The sequence below is a fragment of the Aedes albopictus genome, chromosome 3, assembly GCF_035046485.1.
Source record: "Aedes albopictus strain Foshan chromosome 3, AalbF5, whole genome shotgun sequence".
Taxonomy (NCBI): domain Eukaryota; kingdom Metazoa; phylum Arthropoda; class Insecta; order Diptera; family Culicidae; genus Aedes; species Aedes albopictus.
This window is the reverse complement of record NC_085138.1, coordinates 324,329,972-324,357,969: the sequence shown is the minus strand read 5'-3', so window position 1 is coordinate 324,357,969 and position 27,998 is coordinate 324,329,972. Positions and strand designations below refer to the sequence as shown.

The 27,998-nt window shown below is 37.5% G+C and overlaps 1 protein-coding gene across 1 annotated transcript; it reads right to left on the bottom strand.

Moving 5' to 3' along the window:
* Position 1: 1 nt before the first annotated feature.
* Positions 2 to 27,998, bottom strand: LOC109401160 (glucose-6-phosphate isomerase). Its single transcript, XM_019673634.4, has 4 exons — positions 27,545 to 27,998; positions 22,674 to 23,496; positions 22,352 to 22,597; positions 2 to 687 (listed from the first exon to the last, which is right to left on the bottom strand). The coding sequence occupies exons 1-4, from the start codon at positions 27,673 to 27,675 to the stop codon at positions 202 to 204; spliced, it is 1,686 nt and encodes a 561-aa protein (XP_019529179.2). The 5' UTR covers positions 27,676 to 27,998; the 3' UTR covers positions 2 to 201.

Here is a 27,998-nt window from a genome sequence, read left to right as displayed (position 1 = left end):
GTTTTTAAGTTTTCATGCGCCAATTAGTGTTGCAATGCTGTGCTACTTTTTTGTAATTTAAGTCGACTATATTAAAACGAACGTACGTCCAAGAATAATTTAAGTTTTTATATATTTGATAACATTAACCATAATATGTGTACTTTTTTATTCGTTTGAGATATGAGTACAGAAGCGAAGCTCCTTCACTCGATAACATGCTTAGTTTCCTTCCTGTTCCCAGTGAACCTTGATGAAGTTGATCAATCCGTTGGTGGACGAATCGTGCGAGGTAGTCTTGTTCGAATCGTTCAGGTCGACTTCGATGGCCTTGGCCAGCTGTTTTCCCAGCTCGACGCCCCACTGGTCGAACGAGTTCACGTCCCAGATGACACCCTGGGTGAAGATCTTGTGCTCGTACATGGCAATCAGTGCTCCCAGCACGAATGGTGTGATCTTTTTCACCAGGATCGAGTTCGTCGGTCGGTTTCCGGTGAAGACCTTGTGCGGCAGTAGCTGCTCTAGCTTTTCACCGGACATGCCAGCGGCTTCCAGTTCGGCACGGGCTTGTTCCTCGGTTTTTCCCATCATCAGAGCTTCCGTCTGGGCGAGATAGTTGGCCAGCAGAATCTTATGCATACCGCCATTCTCCACCGGGTTGTGGGTGAAGACCGGGGCGATGAAGTCACACGGAATCAGTCGGGTGCCCTGCGGATTGGGAGAAAAAGAGAAAATTGTATAATGAAAAGTCGTTACTAACATCGTAGCTTACAGCTCTCTTATCTTAAGATACATGTTAACACCTACTTAAGAAAATTCAAGAATTTACAACAAGTTATAAAATGTATGTATTTGTTTGTAATGGGTAATTCTCGCTGAGACCGGCCCACTATTTACACCTTGTCTTCAAAAATGTTTAAGGTGCCGATTTTCTGAAAGCCCTCGCTAAAAAAGTAGGAAAAATGCATTTGGTTACTCAAATTGATGGACCCCCCGTTAGTTAAAGCCACAACAATTTTTGCAGACCCCTCGATTTTGGCCAAACGGTGGCTCACTTAAACCGTTATAACTCGAAAGTTTCTCCAAAAACCACCTCAAAACGAATTGTTGTTGAAAAGAGGAAAGATAGAGCTACTATATACAATAATAAAAAGTTGGGTCAGCCATATTGATTTTGGCCGCCATCTTGGATTTTTATACCAAAACATTATTTTCACCATGAGGGCAACCACCGATTTTCAAAATTGCATCAATTGAAAGCTGAGGCATTTATACATAACATATCAAAAAATTAGAGATGTCTTTTTCTTCTTTCAAAAGTTATCTGCCGTTTTGTAAATCATGCCACTTTTGCGCACTGGGTCCGGTGCCGGCTGTTTATATAAATACAGCGTTATTTCGCAGTGTTTACGAACACGAATTTAAATTCTGAACCCACTATTGGAAAGCTGAAGGTTTAAGCTTTTCAAAACACTAAAAAAAGTTATGATAGCAATGCCCGCATCATTGAGAAACAGTCAAAAACGGAAACGAACCTCCGATTTGGCCAAACTTTGCGGCACGCGCCTTTGTGTATACATGCAGGCGTAAACTCGGATGCTGTTGCATGTCGTTGCCGGTGCGCATGGAAATGTATGGGGAAAACGTGGCTTAATTTACAAAACTGCAGATAACTTTTGAAAGAAGAAAAAGACATCTCTAATTTTTTGATATGTTATGTATACACCGTGTCCAATAAATTCTCATACAAAATCAAATTGAATTCATTTCAGATAGGTAATTAGGATTTTCAAAGTAATTTTTTTTATTGAAAGGCCAACTAACATTGACCAAATACAGCATATGTTTTGGAATTAATTGTCCTTTATCCTTGTCTGCTGATCGCTTATGTGTCGTAAGTCTATTTCAGCTGGCACGCACGCCATTTCACTGATATTCCGTCTCATTTTAACGAGCAATGGTTTTAAGTTGAAACAAATTAGGTTCCTGCCCTCACCATTGTTAGAAGCAACTATGAACAGAAAAGAAAAATTATGACATTCTATATTGGTGAAGTACGAAGCCGTTTTATTTTGTACAAAATAAAACGTAAATTAAACAAAAAAGTCCATTTACCTGTTTTAATGAGATTTGTTGTGTTAAAGAAGCATGACTGCATCCTATCTTGTTGATTTAAATCATTATCACTCCAAAAACATGCTTGTATCTCTATTATGACTTATTTGTCATAAGTATATGTTTTATGATGTGTAACTGTGATATAAAGGGCATTTTCAAAGAATCAAGCCTAAGTTGATCAATGATCTTACTTGCCAATTTCTTGCCATATCATCACTAAAATAGCTTTATATAGCTCTTGTCTATCCATGTGATATAGTACTAGGGATAGAAACACAAAGTTAAACCTTTAAGACTTAATTTAGCTACCTTAGAATGGAAAACTTTTCGAACATTTTCCTAGCGTGCCGGAGCAAGCGGATTTCAGTACATGGTAGTATGTTGCTAGGTTTATAAAATCAAGTAGAAATAGACGATATTCTAAACCGTTTGCTCAATTTGATCAGTATTATGTAGCAATTCAATACATGCATTCATTTGGAAAATATGAATTATAGATGTGAAATAAAATTTCATTTTATGAATTTGTATTTTGTATGAGAACTTATTGGACACGGTGTAAATGCCTCAGCTTTCAATTGATGCAACAATTTTGAAAATCGGTGGTTGCCCTCATGGTGAAAACAATGTTTTGGTATAAAAATCCAAGATGGCGGCCAAAATCAATATGGCCGACCCAACTTTTTATTATTGTATATAGTAGCTCTATCTTTCCTATTTTCAACAACAATTCGTTTTGAGGTGGTTTTTGGAGAAACTTTCGAGTTATAACGGTTTAAGTGAGCCACCGTTTGGCCAAAATCGAGGGGTCTGCAAAAATTGTTGTGGCTTTAACTAACGGGGGGTCCATCAATTTGAGTAACCAAATGCATTTTTCTTACTTTTTTAGCGAGGGCTTTCAGAAAATCGGCACCTTAAACATTGTTGAAGACAAGGTGTAAATAGTGGGCCGGTCTCAGCGAGAATTACCCAATGTTATTTTTAATGTAGGTCATGATAGTACTCGCTCATAGTCACTTTTACATAGGTACAATGCTTTGCTCGTTGCTCCTTTCTGTTTCCACAAATTCTCACTGCCTTTTCAGCAGTATCTTTTATTAAACCTTGTACAGACAGAGTACAAGATATGAATAGAAATTTTCTTGATTTTGTTGAGTATAGAGTATATTTGAATTAGGTGAAACATTAACGCATGTCTATCGAAGATTTACTACAATTTTCGTTATGATAGCTGGGACAGAAAACATTATAGGGTCACGAAGGGTATTATCGGCAGGTTTGTTCTCTTCGTCATGGAGGGTTTTTGTGGGCCAAATTGCCTGAAATTTGGGCATATAACTCAGCTTGGTTGGGAAGGATTTAATGCCAACTCTGAGTTCAACATGTTTCAAAAAACTCCCCATGACGAACAAAACTGCTGAAAATACGTAAGTTCTCCTAGAACATTATTAAAAAAAAATCACTGGTAGTTGAAAATTTAATTTATTCATGACAAATATGTCAAATTTTCATTTTTTGGGTTTCTTGTGAGGTTCAACAGGGTTTTACAGGGGCTTCCGGGGGTCTCAGAGAGCTTCCGGTGGGGGTTTCAGGTGTGTACCAGAGGCGCATCACTGCAATCACTGCAACCGCGTGGAACACATCTGAAACCCTCTAAAAACCCCAGGAACGCTTCTGAATTCCCTTGAGTTATTTTTGGAACGCCCATAAACACATTTGCTTTAACATTTATTCTGGAATCACTCTATTTTTTTATTTAATGCAGTTGGGCTGCAGCATGAAAACACTTTACCTTAGAAAAATTTTCAGCTTAACCCGCGAAAATGTATAACATAATTCATAGAGAATTCTCTACTAAGATACCTGAATGAACTGTAAACAAACTTCTAAAAAATTGTTAGGGTATAAAACGTGAGGAAGTGGTACTAAGGAATCCCTGGAATAGTATCGTGCGACTCCCTAAACATTTTTTCGGAATTTTGAAAACATGTTTTTGGCAAAACCCCTTTGTTCTCCAGCCTCTTGTCGTAGAACCTAATTCTTTTAGCTACAATAGAATGATTGCTGTGTACATTTTTATTGATTGCTCCGTGGATTGCTCTCAGTTGGCGCCAGCAGTGAAAATTGCATACAAGAACTTTTATAGCATCTAGTTTTCAGCGCTGACAGCCCAACGGCGACACCATCGCTTGTATTCAATGCATCGTCTATTCTATGCTACTCTCGGTTGTCAACTCTCTCAAATTTGCACCTCAAGCTCACGGAGGCATGGTAGTCAAGAACTGTCAAATCGTATGGAGAAATCGCGAAAAACGTTAATTGTTAGAAAACGGGATAGTTTTGTGAAAAGTTAGTGATTAGAAATCAACAATGGTTTAAAAAATCAATTTTTAGTGTTTACTTCATGTTCCGGAACAACTTCTTCACTTCTTCAGGAAATTCGATTTTACTACCACACAAAAAAGTGCCATCTGTTATATTTTAAGTAATACTGCTCTGTGTCTTTTGTATCTATGCCACAAAAGCAACATATGTACACATCATCTTGAAGTTTTACAATCAGCTTAAGATGATACCGGCTCGGATCATGACCAGTTAGAAGGCCAGTAAAGGGACTTAGATCTTTTTAGGGAGTGTTTGAAATGACCGGCTTTATGAAACGTTTCGACTGCTTCGCAAAAGTAGTGTTGTTTCAATTGGGTTTTATTTTCTCATGTTCCCATGTTTTAAACTCAATTCTGAGAGAACAATCAGACACTTGTAGATATACTTGTTATACGTGAAGTCCACAGAGTTTACTTCATTGTTGGTATGAATAAAAAAAGTATTCGAATTAGTAGGGTTTTCTTCTTTCGAACATGAGCTTTTACTACATCTTCGTGGTTCCGTGAAGACGTTGAAAATTCCTCCGGATGTTTATTCGAAAAGCAAGTTATATCAAGAAGATATCTGGATAACCGTGCTAGAGAAACATGAAGAAGGCTCCAAGATCTACCAGCTATTTTCGGCAAGCTGACGATTCCGGTTAGATGCTGCAAATTTCATGTGGACGCTGATGAATTTGGAAATTAAAATTCTTCTATAAACTTCGCTACAAGGCTTTTTTCAGAAATTCCGTCAGTGTTACATACTGGAATTTTCCTAAAATACCTCTTGGAATGCCTCCCTGATTTGTCACAATCAAGAATCCTTCCGTATTTTTGAGATTTTTTGTCTCCTAATATTCCTTTCTGAATTCCTCTGATTTCCTACTAGCATTTTTCCAAGGTTAGTACAATTCTTTCCAGGATGATTCCTTGTGAATCTTCCAAGATTCCTGAATTCCAACTGATTTTTCCTGGTTTCACGGGATCCTACGAAATTTCTTCCAGAGGTATTGCTCTCAGAGTCCCTCGCGGGGTTTTTTTTCCGGAGTTCCTGCTGGGTTTTCATTTCCAAAGACGTTTTCGCGGGATTTCTGTCAGGATTTACCTTGAGCTTTTCACAAAAATTTCTCAAGGATATATCGCATTTTCAAGGAATTTCTCTTTGAGTTTTATTCTGTATTTCTTTTGAAAATCACAGCTTTTACAGGAGTTATTATGGGGTTTGTACTAGAGTTGCTCTAAGAGTTTCTTAAGGTATTTTCCTTGAAAGTTCATCCTTGGATTTCTACAGGAGTTCTTTTGAAGTTTCACTAGATATTTCTCTTCGAGTTTCTCCCGGGAATCCTGGGGAAAGCGATCTTCTCTCAGAAAATTCCTTTCGGTGTTGGTCCTAGGATGTGTATTAGTATTTCAAAATTTTTCCTGGACTTTTTTTAGATTTTTTTCGGAGCTCCTTCTGGGATTTTTGCAGCAGCCATTAGGAGTAGCTCTTTCAGAGCTTTTCTAGGTTTTTTTTTGCAGTTGTTCACCGGAATTCTTGCAGTGATCAACATGTGATTATTTTTCATATATTTTCTCGGGATTATTCAGATCAGAGATCTTCTCGAATTCCCTACCAGAAATTGTCTCGATATTCTGGATGCTCCTTCAGGGTTTCTTTAGGGGAGACTGGGGAGACTTGATCCCTTTTTCTTAATTTGCCTGAAACATTAAGAAAAAACACAAAACTAGATCAATTTTTCGTACAGAATGGCAGGTAAACATCTATTGCAAGTTTATACACAACAGAAGGACTTTAAATTATTGTTAAAGTTTTCAAAACTGTGTTTTTATGGAGGCATGTCATATGATGTATTTTTCAAAAATGGGTCACAATTAATCCCCTTTCGAGCACATGTTTTATTTAAAGGGAAAATAACTCCAGAAGCTTCATGTTCATTTTCTTTTCAAGTTTTCTTACATTTTTGATGAATAGGGTGTATTTGAAATTATAAGATTTCCTTAAATTGTTAAGGCCGCACGGGACGACGTGTAATTTTTCCTATCTTCCCTCTCTTTCTAAGAATTTGCCTCGGGATTTTGAAGAAGCAAATATCAATTTCCACTGCACTGACGTAGCTGAAACTTTAGTCGATTGTGCACCACAAGTGAGCAAATGAACAATCAAATTTCTAGTCAATAATATGAAGTAGAAGTTGAGATTTGCATCTTACTAGCAACAGAGCAATGGCGGACGATTCAACCACCGTCCCGTCCGGCCTTAAGGATATGCCGTATTTTGAGAATGGGGAGACTTGATCCCCCTTTTAATGGTGTGTAATAAAATAATAATTATCTGACACGTTTTATCATTGAATACACTAGAATTCCGAGTAAATAGAGGCTTCCAAATAGAATTTTATTTTTCACATGTATAATGTGTGTGTAATTCTCGAGGGATCAAGTCTCCCCATGTCACTGTTGTATACACTAAGCTACATTAATTGCAATATTTATATAACAACCTGATTTGGATAAATACGTTTGATAGTATTTTATTTATACTATGTGCTGTGAAATTTTGACACGATTTGGTTCAATTTTCACAAAGTTATTGAGATTTTTCGGAATCGCCTAAAAGATTTCTGAAGGACTGAAAACAAACCATCAGCCATTAAAAAATAATGCAATACACAATTAAAATGAATTGTAGCCAAAACATTGTCGTCTGTCCAGATGTTGTTTTGGAAAAAATATGCTAGAAGAAAACTGTTTTTGATTCCGAGAAAATATGGGGGGAACAAGTTTCCCCAGGGATCAAGTCTCCTCAGTCTCCCCTAATGATTGCTCCCGGAGTTCTTGCAGGTTTGTTTTCCAGGATATTTTTTCAGAATGTTTCCTGGGATAACTTACGAAACTCCTTGTAAGAAATTTCCGGAGAAATGTCGAAAGGAATCTAGATGAAATCTAGCAAGAAACTACACAAAAGAAATCCCGGTAGGCACTCCAGCAGAGATCCTGTGAAAAACTCCTGGAAAAATTCTGGGAGGAACTCTGGTAGAAGAACTGTCAGAAATCCCCAAACGACGCCGAAAAAATCCTGTAACATTTTATAGGAAGAACTGGTGAAAGTAAGGAAAAAACTCCTGCAAGCTTCCTGGAAAAAAAACAAACCTTGGACAAATTCTAGAAAGAACTCGCGGGAAGAATTTTGTGAGAAACTGCGAAAAAATTAAAGGAGGAATTACGGTAGACATCTCAACCTTACCACAGCACCATCAAGGAGTACAGACATCCAAGTGCAGTGGGTGGTGAAATTTCTTAAATAATCAATCTTGCGCATGTTCCTTTATTTTTCTTATATCATATACATACATATGTACAGTGAAGACAATTGTCAGACGAAAGAGGCACAAAACAAGCAACAAAGAAGGCGCGACGATTACTCTTTATCCCTACTGGTAACAGATAATTACATGATCTCAATTTTTTGTTGCAGACAAAACGGAAGCTGAATTTGTTGCGTTCTTTTCAACTCGTGAATAATCAACTATTACTAATCCAAAATCGAAACTGTTTGATGATAGAGCTTCACCAGAGTTGCAGTGTTTACCGACTCGAAGTTACCTTTCGAAAACCGCAACGCAAGGCTTAAAAATCTCTAAACTCGTGGTGTACGATGTTTATCCTATTATTTTCAAGTTGGGACAAAATTATGTCGCATTGGGTGGATTGTCGCAACAAATGCAGGCTGCGACATTGTCATTATTGTTGCGCGATGGTTGAATTTTGATTCACTGCATATGTATAAACCCAGAGTTGTCTGTCTTTCGTCAGGCTTTGATATGTTTCACACAGTATGACAGCTATACAATTCATTGCATTGTTTCATCATTGCATTGATGCATCGTTACATTGGTGCATCGTTGTCTTGGTTGCAATGGATTAGTAAAGCAAAGTATCAATCGCTGTATCAATCCTATCGAATGTTCTAGAAGTTTCTTTCATTCCATGAATAAGAACCCTACAAGCCATTCGTTAACCAAGATATGATACATAATAGTATACCTTCTGGCACTTTTCAACGAGATGCCCAATGCTAAGTGAAATGTTTCACACATACAATGATGCAAAAGCTTCCAAGGAAGCTTCTAGAAATTTTGGTTCTGGAAGACTCTAGGATCTTCTTCATTCGTTTAAAAAAAAACAGGAAATTTAAAATTCTAGTCTCAAAAATAAAAACACATCATTTTTATCATGGCTGACTATGATGAGTCTGGTAGTTTCTGCATAGTTTTATACATTTTATATTAACATGGGCTAACTTTTGAATAACAAACTTTCGAAATTTCCTTCCGGGAAAGCTCAGGGAATTTGATTTTGTCTTATGAGTAGACACCCTGTTCAAGCATTTCTCTACTTAGAGTGTAAGACCATTATGTAGGAGTTCTAGGCCCAAAATAACTCAGTCTATTATGTAAATTGAGTTCATTTTACAGTGTATCAAACAATTGGGTTTTTAAATTAAGAAAAATGTATTGATTTTATGATTTTATACGAAAGAGTACCTTTTTCTGAACCACTATGATTTTTTTCAGATTTTTAGAACTTTATTTTGGTATCTAAAATCTGGGAAACTGCTTGACAGCTCCGCCCAGTACAAAATGCGTCAAGGGGTGATTCGACAAATAGCTTCCATACAAATTTCAAATTGATTTTTAAATAGGTTCCCGGGCACCAAAAATCATGAAAATTTGGATTTTGGCTCAGTTTTGCATGCAGATTCAAAATATGGAATTATCTCAACACCGCTAAAGAAGCCAATTGCCCGTACAGCAACTTTTTGGTCAAAATATTTTTTTCATTCAAATGTTCATAACTTTTCATACGTCAATCAAAAACGCTGAAATTTTTTATCAATCATGAATCATATATTGAAGCTCCATTGGTAAAATTTTGAGCGAGATCGAATAAGTTTTCTGAAAGTTATAGAATTTTTGAAAAACTTATAAGATTTTTGAACACATTTTTAAAACATTTTATCTCAGTATGTACTCGATGAAACTTTTTCATTTTTTTTGTGTTACAGCTGATACCTAATGAAAGCCTTAGCTACATTAGAGGTGCTATATTCACTACAAAAAATATGAAAAATGTGCTTATGCAGTTGACGATATTTAAAAATTTACCATATTTTGCACATGTATAAAAATATTACATTAAGAGAGTTGAAAAACGTTGAAGACACTTAGCACTTTTATTAATCAAAATATGGTAAATTTCCAAATGACACTATGAACATATACAGATTTTTGATATTTTTTGTAGTGAATATAAAACCTCAATCGAAGCTGCATATTAAAGCCTGAGGTATAAGCTGTATCACAAAAAAAAATGAAAAATTTTCATCGAGTACATAATGCTAATTTAAAACAATTTCCATAAAAAGATAGGAAATTTTACGAGGAAAAACTTTGCCGAAGACAGCATTGCGTTTTTTTCTATCAGTTTTAGAGTTATTCACGATTTACTATTTGGTAAAATTTGAATTTTTAGGTATTTTTCTAAAAATGTCACATAAGAACTTCACAAAAACACATACAAAGTAAAAAATCACGTATGCTCAACAAGTTGTTGTCTTAATTGTGTTTAGGAATTATAGTGGCATCATTTATTGAATTTTTGTTTCCGCTGACAAATCCATTTTCCTTGTTATAGAAAGGTATGTACCTACTAGCGAGAAACTTTACCATTAGGTACCATTTTGAGATGCCTGAGTAGGCCAAGGCATTTTTAACGGTGATGTACTGACAATGGTTTATACGAGCATAATACACAATCAAACGCACGGCACATTTCCTATATCATTTAGAAGGTGATACATTCCGCAAAACATGCCGATTTTGTTTTTCAATGATGTTCAAAGACATGAATGAAACATTCTAGTAGTCCCTATCATTTTGATCAACATATAGGGTATTTTAGCCAATAGTGGACCCCTTACCTATAGTGGACCCCCTTATATTTTTCCTAATTTTCCTGCTTAAATCTGTTTTTACCGGTGAACTTCCACCGGGAGACGATGGATCATGTTCCTAGCCAGTAGTTACAAGTGGTGAAGCTACGCTGGAAAGCAATAATTTGATTTTTTGAACAAATTTGTAAATGTAAACAAATCTGGGGGACCACTATTGGTTAAATCCAAGGGGGTCCACTATTGTCTCCGTTTTAACATGGTAAGAGAATACGATTTAAGGGCCCATATAGCCGAGGCGGTAAACGCACGGGTATTCAGCATGACCATGCTGAGGGTGACGGGTTCGATTCCCGGTCGGTCCAGGATCTTTTCGTAAAGGAAATTTCCTTGACTTCCTTGGGCATAGAGTAGCTTCGTGCCTGCCACACGATATACACATGCAAAATGGTCATTGGCAGAGGAAGCTCTCAGTTAATAACTGTGGAAGTGCTCATTGAACACTAAGCTGAGAAGCAGGCTTTGTCCCAGTGGGGACGTTACGCCAAGAAGAGGAGAGAGAGAGAGAGGAGGAGAATACGATTTATCCTATAGTGGACCCCAACAATCCTATAGTGGACCCCGGGGGGACCACTATAGGATAATTTGAGCCAGATTTGAAATGATTATTTTATGGGAAATATAGGGTGGTTTGGTAAGGTTTTTGTGTGCAATGTGCAGGAAAGACATAGAACTTGCTGTGCAAACGTTGACAGGGGCAATTTAATTGGAATATCATACTGTTTTAACGATCAGAGCAATTTTCAGCTACTAAGGGGTCCACTATTGGTTAAAATACCCTAGGATGATGAAAATAATGTCACTTGTTCACGTCCAAAACTGTTGTTTGTCAATAATAGCCTTCCTTGTCTTATTGTATACCGTGTGTGTGTTATGGTAATCAAATTGTTCTAACCTTGGATAACATTAACTCGCTGGTTCACCTCATCCCACCCGTTTCAATTTGCCTCGGTGTATCTTACTTTTGGTGTTGATAAGATAGTTCAAGTCAGTAAATGTAAAAAAAGACATGCTCTGCTTTTTAGAATGTCTTGAATTGGAACTTAGTATCTAAAAATTGGTATTCTTACGTAGGATGTTGTTAATCGCGATTTGAATTTGGTATGGATCAACGTATTCGCCTTTATTCACTTTGCCACTGTTTCCGGGGCTGTTTCACTGATCCAGGACTCATACGTCTTCGTGTAGAAAAGTAATTGAGAATATCGACAGGAATATAAGTTAACGCGAAAATATAGCTCAACATTTTGTGGAGAATGTCTCTAAAAAATCAATAGGCAGTACGAAGCTTGTCAAGAGAGCTAGCTTTTAAAGAAATCTTTGCTAGTTAATTTCTATATGAAGGGATTGAATAATAAAAAATAAAAATCAATTAATGATGTCGCCATAGTTCCATAACACAATCAAGACAAAAACTTGTTGAGCATACGTGATTTTTTACTTTGTATGTGTTTTAAAGAAGTTCTTATGTGGCATTTTTAGAAAAATACCTAAAAATTCAAATTTTACCAAATAGTAAATCGTGAAAAACGGATAGAAAAAACGCGATGCTCTCTTCGGCAAAGTTTTTCCTCATAAAATTTCCTATCTTTTTATGGAAAATGTTTTAAATTAGCATTAGGTTCAGATACTTTTTATGACGGGTAAAATGCACAGTATAACAAAAAATGACAAATTTTAGGAAATTCAAAAATTCAGTATCAAAAAGTTACTTGCAAAACATGTCTTAAATTATTTTTTTTTCAAGAAGTTTGGATCCATATCAAGCTGTAAAAAATATTAAAATAGTGGGTATTGCCAATTTTTGTACGGTAAAAAATATTTGTATGAAATTTATTACGAAAAATGGCCATTTTTCTAAAATCTCGCCGGGGCGACCTCTAAACGTCATTTCTGAAAGTTGCCGTCATACAAAAGTTTGTTTCTAACACCCTTAGCTATCAATTGCAGGGTGAGCCCCCAAGCTTTTTGACCATGTGCAATTTTGGGACAACCTAGTAGACAGTCTGGTTTAAAATTGAATTATTTGAACACGTTTCTTATTTAAAACCTCTACTGAAATGCTTCTGATCAATCATTTAATTTCGAAAAGCAGTATGGGTACCCATTGGCCATGTAAGAGCAAACAAACATTTCAATTCATTACAGCTACAGGACAGGGGCACGCGATAATCATCTCTAGGTAGTGACTGTTTAAATTAACATACCGCCATTCGAAACTACCCTTATACCACCATCCATCACGGCATAGGCACCCTCATAAAGTCATACTTTTGCCGTCAGACCGCATGGGAAAAGGGAGTCCTTAAAATGTAAAAATTCCTTCGCCTAGTAACCGGACAATCACGCGGCCACCATCGCATCGCCTCGTCTGACTTATGTACGTAAGTAGTTCCAGGAGGTTGTTTGTATGTGGGTGACCGGCACGGCGGCGATGCGGGAGGTGTGATTCCGATAATGTATCACACTTTCGCACGCTTGAACCTGGCCATTTCTGGCCGGGTACAAGTCGTAATGGCCGTATGCGACCGGTGGCACTATCCGGACCCGAGAGGTGATTAAAGCTAAAGGCACACTTCACCATCACCCCCAACCGACACATTTTAGAGGTCGACGACGTGATGTAAAATATGGTTCTCGGACCGCCACCGGTCGGTACTTCTCGTTAACTGCCCTACGTCCAACGACTAGTTCTTGTTTAAACAGTGACGGATTACGAGAAACGAAAAATTCCGTTTATAGTTGGGAGTCGGTAAGTTAGGAACGATCGCATGAAATGGAACCATAAATGTAATCAGAAGTCGACTTCTGCTCGCCGTTCGGTGGGTTAAATCAGGCGAAAAGGTCAGCCATTTACATTTCACTTGTTTCGGCTGTTAAATCACCGCAATCAAATGCTTCGTTTGAATTTTGATCAAGTCGGAGAGAGTGTAGATTCATATCGTATACTAACTAGGTTCAAGGTATTTCAATTGGACGCAAAAATATACAGTTTGTTTTTTTTTTTGGAAAGAACTGGAAGGAGTAATAATTTCTTTCGGTGAATAATTTTGTAGGATTACGGACGAATATATTAAGAAAAATATTACTTGTGGTAGAAAACCGTAAGCCAATATCCAGTTCTGACCACAGTTCACAATGGTCGCAGAGCCGTATCCGCAGGATAGAAATTTTAACGCCTATCACAAAAAGTTTTGGCAAGAGTTTAAAATGCCTTCGGAAAAAAATAGTTATACATAAAAGCACTTATAAAAAATGCCTAAGGAGACGTATTTCTATGGAGCAATTCCAGCCCAAAACACGAAGAAAATTACCATTTTCGACTTGATATTTTTTAATTTGAATGAGATTTGATCATGTGTATTTATAAATGCATATATACTTTTGCATCAACTAATAATAATTTTTCCTCACTTAACTTCTGGAAAGGGCGTATGACAAAAGAACCTAATTTTCTTCTTCAAAAAATTATAACTCGAAAACGGTTTGTTGGATAGAAATGATGTCTACGAAAATGTTTGAGGATATTTGAAGGACTTTTAGGAAAAAAAATACTCTGAGAGTAATATTCATCGCGAATCGTTGTGAGATGTCATACAATTTAAACTTTCCCATAATCTTTTTAGGGATAGTCTTCGATTTTTTTTTATTATTTTTCTGTAGCAAGCTTACTTTTAGCCTCAAAATTTGCCAAGTAGCCCAGGATGGTTAAATGCCTCTAAATATTTTTTCTCATTTTTTTTTTCATCGATTTTCAAAACAAGCAAAAGGAAACAACTTGTAAGATTTTTGATATCAAAAATAGATTCTACGTTCAGGTTCCAATGAAAAAAACTGTATGTTTATTTTTTCTACATCCAACCATACTTAAGTTACGGTGAATTTACTAAATCAAAGCCATTGAGAAAAATGTATGGGGCCTTGTGAAATAATATTTGAGATTTTTTTTATTGTGTTACAGTTTTTATCAAAAAACGGATCAATTATTTCTTAGATATGTGAATTTTGAAACCGTATGGAATAACATGTAACAAGATCTTGTACTGACTTTTCGAACCCTCTAGCAATAAGCACTTATTCAATCACTGACACTGAGGAAGATTACAAGTGGTAGGGTAATTCGCCAATTGTTGAACGGTTAGTACTGACATTTTTGTTTTCGTTTGTTTTTCCGTGCATAATTCCACTTTAGTTGAAAAATATCCAGTGAACGTCTAGATCTACTTATTCCTTATACTGCCCATTGGATTTGTATTCCCTTAAATTCCATTTTCTAAGAGAAAATAGAACATTTGTATGGGAAGTCTGTAACCCAAATGTTGAACGCTTCCTTAAGCTTGCTCATCCTAATGTTGGACGGTTCTCGCTAATTGTTGAACGGTTGAAGCTTTGTTCGTGATTGATGACGTATAACCCGACATCAACCTATCATTCACCTGTTTTTATTTTGGGCACCAAACCCAACATAGACTCGACAGTTATCCGATGTGGGTCCAACAGTGGTCCAACATTTGATAAAATTTGATCCGACATTGACCCGACATCCAATATTTTTTCACTCTGGCGGATTTTTTTCCGGGTTTTTCGTGTTTTGCGCCCAGTTAGTCATTTGAGTGACAATTCATTCAAGTGAGGGAGCGTTCATTAAATACGTCACGCAATAATTGTCCATTTTAACCCCCCTCCTCCTATGTCACACTTTTTGTAAGGGACCTTTGATTTTTTGTACGGGTCGTCACACTCCTGTGACCTTCTCCCCACCCTCAAAGCGTGACGTAATTTATGGACGTTCCCAAGGAATCGCTTCCCATTTGAAGAGAGGTCTAGTGGACTGAAAATCGTTTTAAACAGAACCAAATGCAAAATATGGCTGAAAAGATTTGACTAGAAGCGAAAATGACAGAAGAAAAGAACGCCTTCGAAAGCCCCTGAAATACCCCTAGAAACCCATGGGACCCAGTCAACTCCCTAGAATACCTCTGGAACGACCCTGAAATACTTTAAAAACCCGTGGATCGCTCATGAAAAAGGTGAAGTGAAAAAAAAATATCTGACAGTCATGCAAACATCGTAGGTTATGCTAGTGTTCAACAATTGGCTCTTAGCTGCATAATGATAGTGTGATAAGAAAAATATTTTTTTCAAATGAAATTACAATGAGAATGTGATTTTAAACAATGTTAAACTGTTAAGGACATCCTTCCAGTTATTGTAACTATGGTGTGACTTCGATATTTGTGGTCGATTTGCCAGAAAAGCTTATTTCGTAACAGCAATTTCTTAAAATTAATCTTAAGAATTGTGCAGTTTTCGTGTCATTAGCGGTACAAAATTTTCAATAAATATTTTTGACGTAAAATATGTATAATTTTGAAACTTTATTAAAGCAATATCATGACACACATGTATACGCATCTAGACCATACGTTTACGTTGATGGAAAACTACTTAAGTTAAATTTATAATATCATTTTCAAAAACTGTTCAACATTTGGGTAGTGTTCAACAATTGGCGAATTACCCTAGTCGAAATACGCGTATCTGTTAAAGGATAAGCAAAATAGGGTGAAATTAAAAGGTACGAAACTGATTACACTCATTCGAAAAAAAAAATGTAGCATGGATTTTTTTTTTGATTTTTTGAATTCGTTACTTAAGTTATGGTGGGATGTAGGTAAAAAATATGCTTAGTTTTTTTTTTTTTCAAAGAGCCTGTATGTATAATATATTTTTGATATAAAAAAAATCACAAAAAATGTTTCTTTTTCCTTGTTTTGGAAAACAAAAATTAAAGATAATATATAAAAAAAAAGAAGCACTCGACCATCCTGGGCTGTTTGGCAAATTTTGGGACTGGAAGTCAGCTTTCTAGAGAAAAAAAGAAGAGGGAGATTTTTGGAAATTATATAACAACTCACAAAGATCCGCGATAAATATTGAGAGTAATATTCATCACGGATTTATGTTAGATGTCAAAAATTTTCAATTTCCAAAAAACTGTTAAATACCTTCAAATATTCTTAAACATTTCCGAAGCCATCACATCAATCCAACAAACCGTTTTCGAGTTATAATTTTTGAAGAAGAAAATTAGGTTTTTCTACCCATTTTTCATGAAGTTTTTTTACACTCGAGTGTCATATTTTCCCTGATTTTACAAATTGTTAACAAAAATTACTGAAAACGATAAACAATACGAAGCAATAAAAACGATAACAATATCTGTTTTCGACGACTGTAACCTACATCCAGAGTTGATGTACACGTGCTGCAGTTCCATGTACGGGAGTCGCATAGCAAGCGAGCTCCCAGGAGCACTGTGTACATTTTGAGACTCAAAGCTGTGCGCCTCATTTTCTCAAGATGTGTCTCATGAGCTTCGTGTCATGCGCTGATTAAGTGGAAAATTTCATGACAAAAACTTTCTAAACGAACGAGAATTGAAACCTTAATTTTTGCATTGAGAATCCCTAGTCGTATTACATAGACCAACCGGGCACTTGAGTTGACGGAGACGGAGACGGAATCGCAAATCGATCACGTTCTGATTGATGGCGCTAACATTGACTTCTACCACTAGGATGGTGATGGTCAAACTGCGCCCAAAGCTTTTAGAGGTCAGCATACGCGCAGAATCTCGAGGCAGCGTTGTCAGACGAAGGCGAGCTCGATGAGACCCCTCTAGAGGACTGCTGGAGTACAGTGAAAGCAGCCATCAACGACGCAGCCGAGAGCACCATCGGGTACGTGGAACGGAATCGATTGAACGAATGGTTCGACGAAGAGTGCAGGATGTTACGAACAGAAGCGGAAAGAGCAGACCCGCCTCTTTCGGGAAAAAATACCGCATCGAAGAATCGGAATGTGAGGAAATGGAACTGCTGTACCGTTTCCATGAAACACAGAAGTTTTATGAGAATCTCAACGCATGCTGAGGGAAATTAAGGAAGCCATTCACCAGTTCCAAATGAACAAAACAGCTGGTAAGAATGATATCGCAGCTGAACTCATCAAGATGGGCCCAGAAAAGTTTCACCGTACGGCAAATCATCCAGGATTGCCGTGAATATCAGGTCCCAGCGCATCATCTGTTCATCGACTTCAAAGCGGAATACGACAGTATCGACCGCACAGAGCTATGGACATGGACAATCATGGACGAAAACGGGTTTCCTGGAAAGATGACCGCGTAAGGGTTTTGGGTAAAGTATCCAGTTCATTCGAATCTCGACGCCTCCTCTTCAACATTGCTCTAGAAGGTTTAATGCGATGAGCCAGGCTCAACAGACGGCGTGCGATTTTTACAAAATCCGGTCAATTTGTGTGCTTTGCGGACGACACGGACATTATCGCCAGTCCATTTGGAACGGTGACAACTGTACACCCGTCTGAAACGCGAAGCAGCAAAGGTCGGCCTGTCGGTGAATGCGTCAAAAACAAAGTACAAGGCCGAACCGAACACGACTGAGTTCGTCTAAGTAGTAATGTGACGATAGACGGGATTCCTTAGAGGGGGTGGAGGAATTCGTCTACCTCGGATCCTTGTTGAAGGCTGACAACAGTGCTAGCCGTGAAATACGAAGGCGAATCATCAGTGAACGTCGTGCCTACTACGGGCTCCAGAAGAAGCTGCGGTCTAAAAGATTCACCCACGTACCAAGTGCCCCAAGTTCAAAACGCTGATAAGATCGGTGGTGGTTCTCTACGAACACGAGACATGGACCATGCTTAAGAGGATCTGCAAGCATTCGGAGTTTTCGAACGATGCGTGCTAAGGAAGATCTTCGGCGGTGTGCAGGAGAATGGTGTTTAGCGGAGAAGGATGAACCACGAGCTCGCTGCACTCTACGGCGAACCCAGCACCCAGAAGGTGGCCAAAGCCAGAAGGATACCGTGCAAGGTGGCTAAATCCGGATGAACATGGTGCAAGAATGCCGGATAACAACCCTGCAAAGTTGGTGTTTGCGACTGATCCGGAGCGCAGGACCGAGGATGGAGAGCGGCAGCCACAAACCGAGTATTGTGGCGTACTATTGTTGAATATGTCTTATCTTAACCCTCTACTTCCCATGGTTGCTCTAGAGCACCATCGATTTTCGACGAACTCGGGACAAACGGAATTAGATGAATATGATGCAATAGATTTTAGAATATGATTGTAATCTCATTAAGTAAACCCAACTGTCAACTACTTGTTTCAATAGTCGAACTATTGATAAACAATCAAAAACCTATTGATTAACAACTACAATTTTTTTCGACGATTTCGTAAAATTTGGCCATTTTGCAATAACTTTTGTTCAAGCACTTTTATCGGAAACGCTTTCTTGGTATAGAAATAGTCGTTCAAAGTCGTGGGAAGTAAAGGGTTAAACGTGATGTTGAGCAAATAAAAGTATGTACATACACTCCCGTTCAAAAGTTTGGGGTCACCCCCTCAAAAACATGTCATTTTTTAGGCCCATATCTCTGCCAATTTGCGTCCGATTTCAAAACCCTAGGTTTCATTCAAAAGATAATAAGTCAAAGAAACTTTGTACATGATTTAAAAGAAACTTTTTCAAAAAAAAATTGTATGTAAACTTAACCCAAAGTTGCCAAATTTTCTAAAAAATGAATATAAACTTACGGCAGTGTCGCTGGAAGTTGGGTCGACCAAATTTTAAGATGAGAGCGGTAATATGACCCATTTTCTATTAGCTTTCAAGTGCTTTTTATAGAACTTAGCTAAAAAATCTAGAAAAAAAGTTATTAAGTAAATTAATCCTTGATGTCATCGACCAAGGAACCCATTGAAGGACCCATATAGCCGAGGCGGTAAACGCACGGGTATTCAGCATGACCATGCTGAGGGTGACGGGTTCGATTCCCGGTCGGTCCAGGATCTTTTCGTAAAGGAAATTTCCTTGACTTCCTTGGGCATAGAGTATCTTCGTGCCTGCCACACGATATACGCATGCAAAATGGTCATTGGCAGAGGAAGCTCTCAGTTAATAACTGTGGAAGTGCTCATAGAACACTAAGCTGAGAAGCAGGCTTTGTCCCAATGAGGACGTTACGCCAAGAAGAGAGAGAGAGAGTCATCGACCAAAAGTTTGGGGTCACCCCTCAATATGATGTATCGGCCAAAAGCTTGGAGTCACTTTCGTAAAACATGGAAAAGTGATTTGGCGATATCTTCGTCATCTATAGTTCAATTTCAATTCTTTTTGGCTCATTTCAAAGATAATCAACTAAATTTACGTTTGATGTTTTTAACTTAACGTATTTAACGATTTTTGTATATAAAAATGTTATGTAAAGTTAGCACATTTTACCACGCTTCAAAAAATGAGGCAACTTTACGTTAAATTTTAATATGTAAATTTCAACAAATATTTGTGGTTCAATGTCTATGCAGTAAGTATCATTCATTTTGTTTCAAATAAGCCAAGAAGAATTAAAATTGAATGAAAGATGACAAAGATATCAACAAAACACTTTTCCAAGTTTTACGATAGTGACCCCAAACTTTTGGCCGATACATCATTTTGAGGGGTGACCCCAAACTTTTGGTCGATGACATCAAGGATTAATTTACTTAATAACTTTTTTGCTAGATGTTTTAGCTAAGTTCTGTAAAAAGCGCTTGAAAGCTAATAGAAAATGGGTCATATTACCGCTCTCATATTAAAATTTGGTCGACCCAACTTCCAGCGACACTGCCGTAAGTTTATATTCATTTTTTAGAAAATTTGGCAACTTTGGGTTAAGTTTACATACAATTTTTTTTGAAAAAGTTTCTTTTAAATCATGTTCAAAGTTTCTTTGACTTATTATCTTTTGAATGAAACCTAGGGTTTTGAAATCGGACGCAAATTGGCGGAGATATGGGCCTAAAAAAATGACATGTTTTTGAGGGGGTGACCCCAAACTTTTGAACGGGAGTGTATGTAACCAATAGATGCTGTTTATAAACAAGAAAACAATTTGTTCATAGAAAGTTATAGGGGGATCCTTGTGGTTTGTATTGTCAAATATCTGAGATGATTGTTAAATGATTTCTCGAATTTTAATGGCATCCTTCTCTCTGGCGTAATCTGACGTTTCCAGTGCTACCAAAAGTGAAGGGTTTTTATTTTAGAAATCCACTAATTGTACCGTGGAGGGCCCATATTCTGCGCATCTAAGACTTTTTCAATTTCAAGCAGCTGTAACAAATTCCAAATCGAACCGATTTGGCTGAATTTTTGACTGCACATAGTTATTAGCTTTGTAAATGAGGGAAAAATATAATTCTTATACAAAACACTCAATTTATATGTAAAATCATGAAAATTCTAAAGTGTGTCTCTGTTCCTAATTCTGCGCACCCTTTTTTGGAATGTTCCTTATTCTGCGCAATAATGTTCCTAATTCTGCGCACATGGGAAAAACTCTAAAAAGATAACATATTGTAATGAGAACATAATTCATAGATGAAATTCAATTGAATTCTTCATTTTCAACTTTTATACGACATTACAACCATATTGGAACTTTGCATGTCCTCAACATTGATACTACCTACTTTGATTACTAAGCAAAGGGAATTTTAATCATAATACACAAAAGGATTTTGTAGCATTATCGAAATACTATTACGTAAAGCTTTTTAGTTATTCGCATACGCACATTTTAGTAAAATTTACTTTCATTTCTAAAGGCAATATCAATTTTTTCGCCATGACAAGGTGGCACAATCTTTGTTTGCAAACTGAGACTTCTTTCTTGTCTAACTCCAGGGTTTCCACTGTTTGAAAAAATTCCATGTAAACTCACATCATATATCGCATTTGGCGAATGCTTGCATGAATCCATAAAATTTCCCCCGAGGTTGATAGCAAATGTTTAAAACAAGTGGTTAGTCCGGTCGAACTATCAGATCAAAAATTCAAAAATCATAAATTAGCCTTCAAAGTTCATAAACTAACTTGTTGAGCCGTAATTACATTCACCGGATTGCTAGAAACATAGAATATCCTAGTTATAACTATGGTGGCATTTATATGATGTTTGTTTATTAATTATATGTTCAAAACTTAGTGTTGAAATGTCTGCGCAGAATTAGGACCACCATTTAATACCGGTTCCTAATTCTGCGCACCTAAGAAGAACAAGAAGATGAAAAAAAGAAGAAGAAAACTCAATTGTTTTTTGCCGATTCTGATTCCTCGAAGACAGTAGTACATGATGCGCATGGAAAAGCAGACATTCTCTTTACTATTTATGTCGCAAAATGCTTCAGCTCATGAAGCAACTTTTTAGCAGTTTCGCTAACGGACACAGATTTCAGGCAATTTATAGTACTTGTAATATCATTTTATTTTTTTACAAAATAATGATCGTTGATTTGAAAATTTTTTCTTCACAAACTTTTTCATTACTATTGAAGCAATATTCAAAAAATATATTTGAAGCTAATATTGAACTAGCGTCCGTGATTTTGTGGTATATTCGAGAAAGTGCGCCGAATTAGGGACTGCGCAGAATTAGGGCGCAGTCACGGTATTTGCTTTCAATAGATTGCACTATAACCGGGAGCTAATTCGGACATGTGCATTCGTCCATGTCTACGTTATTGTTTTTTTTTTCTGTAATCTTTTGATAATTTGCTTTGTCAAAATTCAAAAAAAAAAATACAGTGATCTGTGTGTGACCAACTCAGTCGAAGATGATATTAAATATAACTATGCCATCAACTAGATCACAGCTAAACATCTTCCATCGCGCAAGTCAAGCACCAGATTGTGAAATGCTTTCCGCTCTTTTTTTTTCGTGCAACACATCACTGAGTAAATCTCACGTAGTCTTCGTTTTCGCACGTAGCCTCCCTATCTCACTGCCTGTCACTCACCTGATGAATCAGCTGGTAGAACGCATGCTGTCCGTTGGTGCCGGGTTCTCCCCACACGATCGGACCGGTGTTGAAATCGACTCGTTTGCCGGACTTGGTTACGCCCTTTCCGTTACTCTCCATATCGCCCTGCTGGAAGTAGGCAGCAAAGCGGTGCAAATACTGATCGTACGGTAGTAGGGCGTGTGTCTCCGCACCGTAGAAATTCGAGTACCAGATGCCCATCAGGGCCAAAATGACCGGAGCCTGTGTGAATAAGAAAGCAAAAAAAAAAGATTTTTGCCAATTTGAAATCGTCTGACTTTACCAAATTTTTACTTACATTTTCATTCAATGGAGCACTCAAGAAGTGGTTGTCCATGTAGTGGGCACCTTCCAGAAGCTTCTCGAAGTTGTCGAATCCGATGGCCAACGAAATGGACAAACCGATGGCGGACCACAACGAGTAACGTCCACCAACCCAGTCCCAGAATTCGAACATGTTTTTGGTGTTGATTCCGAACGCTGCCACCTTTTCCTTATTGGTGGACAGTGCAACGAAATGCTTGGCCACGTGCTCTTGTTCGCCGCAGCGCTCCAGGAACCATGTCTTGGCGGCAGTGGCATTAGTGATGGTTTCCTGAGTGGTGAACGTCTTGGAAGCAATGATGAACAGAGTCGTTTCTGGATCGAGCTTCTTCAAAGTTTCAGCAATATGAGTACCATCAACATTCGATACAAAATGAGAACGAATGCCGGTGTTGTAGGCCTTCAGAGCCTCAGAGACCATCAGTGGACCCAAGTCTGATCCACCGATACCGATGTTGACTACGTCGCTGATTTTCTTGTTGGTATAACCGCGCCAAACTCCATTCAGGACCTGCTCGGTAAACTCCTTCATGTGGTCCAGAACGGCGTTGACCTCAGGCATAACATCTTTGCCATCAACCATAATGGGTTTATTCGAGCGATTTCTCAACGCAATGTGCAGCACTGCCCGGTTCTCGGTGATGTTGATGCGCTCCCCATTGAACATATCGTTACGGGTTTTGACCACATCACGCGATTCGGCCAAATCCATCAGCATGTTCCAGGCCTCGTCGGTGATACGGTTCTTGGAGTAATCCAGCAAAATTTCTCCATCCTTGGGTGTGGTCAGCTTTAGGCTGTAATCGATGGAACAAAAGAAACATATGATTGTAGCTTGTTTTGCATGTGCGTTCGCATAAAAAAAACCTACAATTGAGCATGCACAATTATCGGGATGTCGAAAGTTCAACAATTTTTCATGAAATGTCTGAAAATTCTGAAAGCCAGCCTACATCCAGGGGATCGCGAAAGACAGTCGAATATTTTACTGTAACAGACAACAAATGAGGGAATTTCTATGGTGGGTCGCGAAGAGTACTTTTGCTGGCAAAAGAGGGTCGCGCACCTGAAAGTTTGGGAACCAATGCGCTATGTAATAAACTTTTTTTGGAAATACATTGAAGCTTTTCTAGAATTTTCGGCAACTTTTGGTGGATCTTGAGACATTTCTAAAATAGGTCTTGAATACTTTTGATAGGATTTTTTGGTTTTTGGAAGATATCCCAGTCTTTCGGGATCTTGTTAGAAAAACCTGATTATTGAATTCTAGAGGATTATTCAAACTACATGTATTATATAACTTTTGCATAAACATCAGATCATTGGATGCCTCCGTGAAACCCCCTCGGAACCCCTGTAATGCACCTGTGATACTTATGCATCCCCGAAAATACCTCTGAAACACACTGAAAATCCTATGAAACTTCCTAAAATACCTGCAAAAATCCCCTGATTCCCCCATCGGACACACTGTAAAGAAAATGACGCCTTACGAAACTCCCCCGAAAACGCCTCTCAAGCCCCATGTAGGGCCTTCTCGCCTCTACTGAAACTACCTTGAAAGCCCCTTTAGATCTCCTAGCCACTTACTATTTTCTTCTTTGCAACCACGAAAGCCCTTTAGCAGGGATGGAAATACTCGCTTGTAGAGAGTTACACTCACTTACAATAATTTTCTCAGTACAGAAGCTTGCCGAATAAATAAACGGACGCACACGCATATTCACCTCGTGGAGTGTAGCTTCCAAAGCTCTGTCTCGACTTTGTTATCTGTGTGCGACTCTTGCATTATTGGTTTGAAATTGACTTGCTGCTATAGGGGAGACTGGGGAGACTTGATCTCTTTTTTCTTAATTTGCCTGTAACTTCAAGAAAAACACAAAACTTGATCCGTTTTTCGTACAGAATGGAAGGTAAACATCTATTGCAAGTTTATGCACAACAGAAGGACTTTAAATTATTGTTAAAGTTTTCAAAACTGTGTTTTATGGAGGCATGTCTTATGATGTATTTTTAAAAATGGGCCTCAATTGATCCCCTTTTGAGCACATGGTTAATTTAAAGGGAAAATAACTCCAGAAGCTTCCTATTCATTTTCATTTCAAGTTTTCTTGTATTTTTGATGAATATGATGAATATGAAATTATAAGATTTCCTTAAATTGTTAAGGTTATGCTGTATTTTGAAAATGTGGAGACTTGATCCCTCTTTTTATGGTGTGTAGTAAAATAATAATTATCTGACAGGTTTTAACATTGAATATACTAGAATTCCGAGAAAATAGAGGCTTCGAATAGAATTTTATTTTTCATAATGTGTGTGTAATCCTCGAGGGATCAAGTCTCCCAATGCCACTGTTGTATATGCCAAGCTGCATTAATTAAAATATTTATATAACAGCCATATTTGAATAAATACGTTTGATAGTATTTTATTTACACTAGGTACTGTAAAATTTTGACACGATTTGGTTCAATTTTTACAAAGTTATTGAGATTTTTCGGAATCGCCCAAAAAATTTCTGAAGGACCGAAAACAAACCATCAGCCATTAAAAAATAATGCAATGCACAATCAAAATCAATTGTAACCAAAACATTGTCGTCTGTCAAGATGTAGTTTTGGAAAAAAATATGCTAGAAGAAAACTGTTTTTGATTCCGAGAAAATATGAGGGGAACAAGTCTCCCCAGGGATCAAGTCTCCTCAGTCTCCCCTATAGCTGCTATATATATGTTATATAAGTGCCCAAAACAGATGCTCCTGCCCAAATGGTCCCAGACAAGGTTGCAACCATTCATTTGCAAAAATTTACATTCATTTGCTATTATCTCAGTTCAGAAGCATGCTATCGAAAAACAATGTATGGATGAATTTAACCTTGTAGTTTTATCTAAAAGTTTGCCGAATAACATTGGGGTCACACACGCATTCCAAAGTCGTGAGCGAGCTGTGAAGGCAACTTTCCACAACGTGAATGAAATTTATATTCACCGCGTGGAGAGTTGCCTTCACAGCTCGCTCACGACTTTGGTATACGTTTGCGACCCCAATGTTATTCGGCAAACTTTCAGATAAAACTACAAGGTTAAATTCATCCATACATTGTTTTTCGATAGCATGCTTCTGAACTGAGATAATAGCAAATGAATGTAAATTTTTGCAAATGAATGGTCGCAACCTTGGTCCCAGACCCTATTTTAACGTGTCAACCAATTAGCATATGCAGTTTTTTATGGTCTCTGCTGTTTTTTTCCCTACAGTTTAGTTATTTAAATTTAGTCATTTGAATATCAGAGCCACACTTGTTATCACGAATTAAGCAAACCTTTAGTTGTTTTTTGTAGTTTTTTTTTTACTCCTATGTGAATCCCTTCAAAGGAACTGAGTTCTACTGGGATTTCACTTCAGTTTCAGCTAAATGAGCTTAAAGTTATCCTATACGAATAGTTTGTAAATAATCTCAGTAATTTTAAAAGCCAGCGTTTTTGGATGTTCAGCTAATTGTATTTTTACAAGTTGAACAACTTTTTAAAAGACACGAAAAATGTAAAAAAACTTGTTCAAAACATATTATTAGAAATATGTTTTCAGGGGTCATGTACAGACAATGCAATATTGTCGTAAAGTTCGAGATATAGTATTTTGACGTCTTTGACAAAGCTCTTCAAAATAGCATTTTACACAACTTTTCCGAAGAAATTAAACAACTGTCTACATTAAAAAAAATGTTTTGGTGGATTGATCATCCAACTCTTCATGTCAAAAGTTCTGTAGAAATATCACAAGAATCAACGGTTGAAAAGTTATTGAAAAAAAGTGCACGAAATCGACGATTTAAAACACTGTGCAATGAACAAACAATTATAATTTCCCAATTCTACAAATACATTCATAGAACTAGTTAAACACAACAATGTTCTAAATATGAGTTAATTTCGGTCCGCGATATGTTTCAGCCTGAGTTGAAAAGTTCCTGAGCTGACCGGGGATCAACCAGTCATCTTCAGCGTGATCTCATGATCTCATTTCCAAAGAAATCCTTAAAATCTAAAACATACATTGACGTAGAAAAAAAAAAAACAAAAGACTTTCCAATGAAATTGGAAAAAAAAAACTGCCGACAAAATCCCCAAAAATAGTCAAAAGAATATCAAAAAAAAAATGTTGAAGTCGCCAAAGGAACTTGAACAGAAAATCAGTTATTTAATGAAATATCAAAGAATGAAGAAATGTGTCCAGTTTCGCCTCAAATTCGGAAGTTGCTTTTAAAAATATAAAAATTGTCTAAGTAGTAGGTATTTTTTGCACAGATGTAGATAGAGGATGAGGTATTTCCACAAGGGTTATACTGCCGTTCAATGCATAATTGTCCCATGTTATATGGAAATCCCATATAACATGGGAGAATTATGCGTATAACGGCAGCATAATTCATACCCGTAAGGTACTGAAACAACGAACCTATACGTATTAGACTGAAGTTAAATTAATTTCCAAAATCGAACATTGGTGTTATGGCGCCTGTCAACCATGCAACTATGAGCACGCCGGTGCTGTAACACTTTATTAATTTATTTATTTTGACCGCTTCATAAAATAGTCATTTGGCATTACTGTTATGAAATTCTAAGTGATGCAATGCTGGCTTACCCGATAGGTATACCAAAGGACATAATGCAATTTTACAACCAATAAGCATTGAAGCTATATTTAGCACTCAGTCAAGTTCATTCACTTTCACTGGATAACTGTGTGAGGGTCAAAGGCAATAGCACCGCTACTTCCGTACGCTGTCGGCTACCGATAAAGTAGTTATACTATCCATTGATCGATTGCAAACTCACCTGAACTTGTCGAAGCGAATGTCATCCTCCTGGAAGATCTTCTTGATGTTAATTGAAGCACCATGCTGCTTGTAGTATTGCTGGATCTGCTGGTAGACAGAATCTTCGGATAATAGCACCTTGTTGGACATCTTGCTTGCTGTAGCACTATTCAATTTCGGCTTTCAAACGACACCACACACAAAAGACTAGGTCACAGTGACTAACAGATTTGTAATACCACCTGGCACTTTATTGCTATCACCAACACCGAAGGGAGTCGAATTCCTACCGCGAGGAACCCGTGTGTATCCTTGAAAGGTTGCCCAAAGACTGACTGGAGCCGGGGTTTAGATTTGGAAAAGAATGTAGCACCGAAATCTGGTGGTCACCAGAAGATCTCACTCTTGACTGTACTAGAAAAGGAGTTGCCGAATCACTTGGAGGTACCTCCGGTCGCGACAACTTTGGATTG